The 2274-nt window shown below is 40.6% G+C and overlaps 1 protein-coding gene across 1 annotated transcript; it reads right to left on the bottom strand.

Annotated features, from left to right (window-relative positions):
- LOC138053951 (uncharacterized) lies at positions 1-2059 on the bottom strand. The gene is made up of 2 exons (XM_068900475.1): positions 1318-2059; positions 1-644 (listed from the first exon to the last, which is right to left on the bottom strand). The coding sequence occupies exons 1-2, from the start codon at positions 2057-2059 to the stop codon at positions 1-3; spliced, it is 1386 nt and encodes a 461-aa protein (XP_068756576.1).
- Between the last annotated feature and the right edge of the window lie 215 nt (positions 2060-2274).

Genomic DNA, 2274 nt, shown 5'->3' with positions numbered 1-2274 from the left:
TCAATAACTATTGTAGGAAGCATATCCAGCAGTACTACTACCATTGCTGTGTACAGAGACCTGGTCAGATGGAGTGGGGCTGGGAGTGTATGACCTTGGTGATGAACTTTGAAAATGACCATCTTCGCCTGGGAAGTTGGGAGGACTTCTTACAAAATCATGCCCCATGGTATATGCATGAGTTCCATGCATAGCAGTTGGATACAAAACTCTGTTGTAATCTGGTGGCTGAGAACTCCAAGACTGCTGTTGTGATGGTGACGCCATGGCCATAGCAATCATCCTCATACCAGCTGAAATACCTTCCGCCATGGAAGAGAGTGATTCTGTCATTTTTTGCATTGTACTTTGTAAAGACTTATTTGATTCCTCAAGTGATGAAATCATTTGCTTCTTCATGATTATGTCCTCTTTTGTTGCATTCATCAAAATTTGATCTCGTTTAGATTGAGAAAGTGCTTTTTCCATCTGTTTTCTTTTATTGTCTACTAACCGTGGCACTGCCGAGACAGACATGTTTGGTTTCTTGGTCATTTTTGGTTCATCTGCAGGCACTTGGGAAAATGAAGAGCTTGCATTTCCATGTGCTGACTCCTTATCTGTGTCTGATAACTCTTCAGTAAGAGTTGCATCAGCTTCTGAAACTGCAGATTAATACAAATATAGAAATTGTGTTTTTGAAAAAAAGGCCCATGCAGTTTAAAGACACTGCAGTCTGTTATTTTGTTAGGCACCACATGCATACAAGAATTGTAAAAACAAACAAACAAATAGGGCTGTAGTACAAATCTTGCTGTGGCCTGTTAATAAGCCCCCTTACCTCTCTAGTAATGCCCTCCCTACCCTCCAGCTCAGTTTGACACGAACTAAATACTAAACAATGGATTTAAGTTAACACATGCTAACAGTATCTAAATTTATAATAAATGACTAGGGAGTTTATCTTAGTAATATTCCAGTCAATTTAAACCCTGGCTCCCAATCCCCGCAACATAAATGGGGAAGCATTGAAAAGTAACTCTGTAAAAATGTTAGACTCCCTGCCATGACATAGAGGTTAGAGAGCTGGGCTTTTTTAAAATTGGCTCCAGCATAAATGTTATCTTTTTGAAATAATTTTAACCAGCTGTAATTTGACTGTTTTTGAAGTTATGAACATATGTTACTTGTGTGTACGCAATTTATTCTTGTTATCATTGTCATTGTTGTGGTTGTTATTATTATTGTTATTATTGCTATTATTATTATTATTATTATTATTATTATTATTATTATTATTATGATGTGACCCTTTTGTCCCTGTCATGGAGGTCTTACCTTCACTACTGCTCTTGACTTTGTCAGAGAGCAGACTATCACCATCCACACCTTCAGCCAACATGGTTGTAGCTGGAGAACCTCCCCAAATTTCACGCAGGATGTCAAAATGTTCCTTTACCAGTTTTCCACTTCCACTTCTGGTACCCTTGTTTACAGCAGTTCTGTAGTCCTGGCGAATGCTTTTGACCTTTGCTTTTATTCGATCATAAACCTTTGCAATTTTGATCTTTTCTTCTGCAGTGGTTTTCTTGTACAAATCATATTCTTCACAGGACATGTCTTTTACAGCAGTTGAAGGTTCGCTTACCTTATCTGGGCCAAAATCTTCTGGAAACCTCGACGCCAGGCAACGATGAAGTTCAGTGTACAAGTCCTTCAAGTCTGCTTCAAAGTCAACACCATTGAAATCACATACTGCCTTGTATTCCTTTATGTAAGCAATGAGGCTGGCAACAAACTCATCTTTCCAGGTCCATTTCTTTTGAGTGACTCCATCAGTCTGTTTTCTCTTTTTTGAGCGAGGTTGGTAACCATTAAGCTCATCTTGATCTTCTTGAGAATCATCCAACACAATCTGCCCTGTTGTTTCCGCTGCCTCTCTACTTTGCAATTGGGTCCTGTATTTTTGAAACAATATTGCACCCCCACGTTGCACACCGGTATCTTCGTCTTCATCGTTTGGCAGGGAAATTCGAAATTGTCGGCCTTTAGTCGATGATGAGTGAGAAGATCCCGCCATGTTGTTCCCAGAACTCGTCCCCAGGGCCATGTCAGGTTTCAAGATGGTGGGCAAACTGGGCCTCCTGACGCAGTTTACATGGAGCCAGGATCATCCTAGCGCCAGGATCATCCCTCCTCTCAGATAGGATGATCCTAGCGGTAGGATGATCCTAGCACTGGGGCCAAATACAACCCTTCACATATAAACTGAAAGCTGAAAACAAACCGCGCTCG

Source organism: Montipora capricornis, chromosome 6, assembly GCF_036669925.1.
Source record: "Montipora capricornis isolate CH-2021 chromosome 6, ASM3666992v2, whole genome shotgun sequence".
In the NCBI taxonomy this organism is placed as follows: domain Eukaryota; kingdom Metazoa; phylum Cnidaria; class Anthozoa; order Scleractinia; family Acroporidae; genus Montipora; species Montipora capricornis.
This window is presented reverse-complemented; position numbering and strand designations above follow the sequence as displayed.

Excerpts from the sequence above, each read along its gene's own strand:
- LOC138053951 (XM_068900475.1), bottom strand. The coding sequence starts at position 2,059 with ATGGCGGGATCTTCTCACTCATCATCGACTAAAGGCCGACAATTTCGA. Across the intron at positions 645-1,317 it reads AGTCAAGAGCAGTAGTGAAG|TTTCAGAAGCTGATGCAACT; the intron begins GTAAGACCTCCA and ends ATTAATCTGCAG.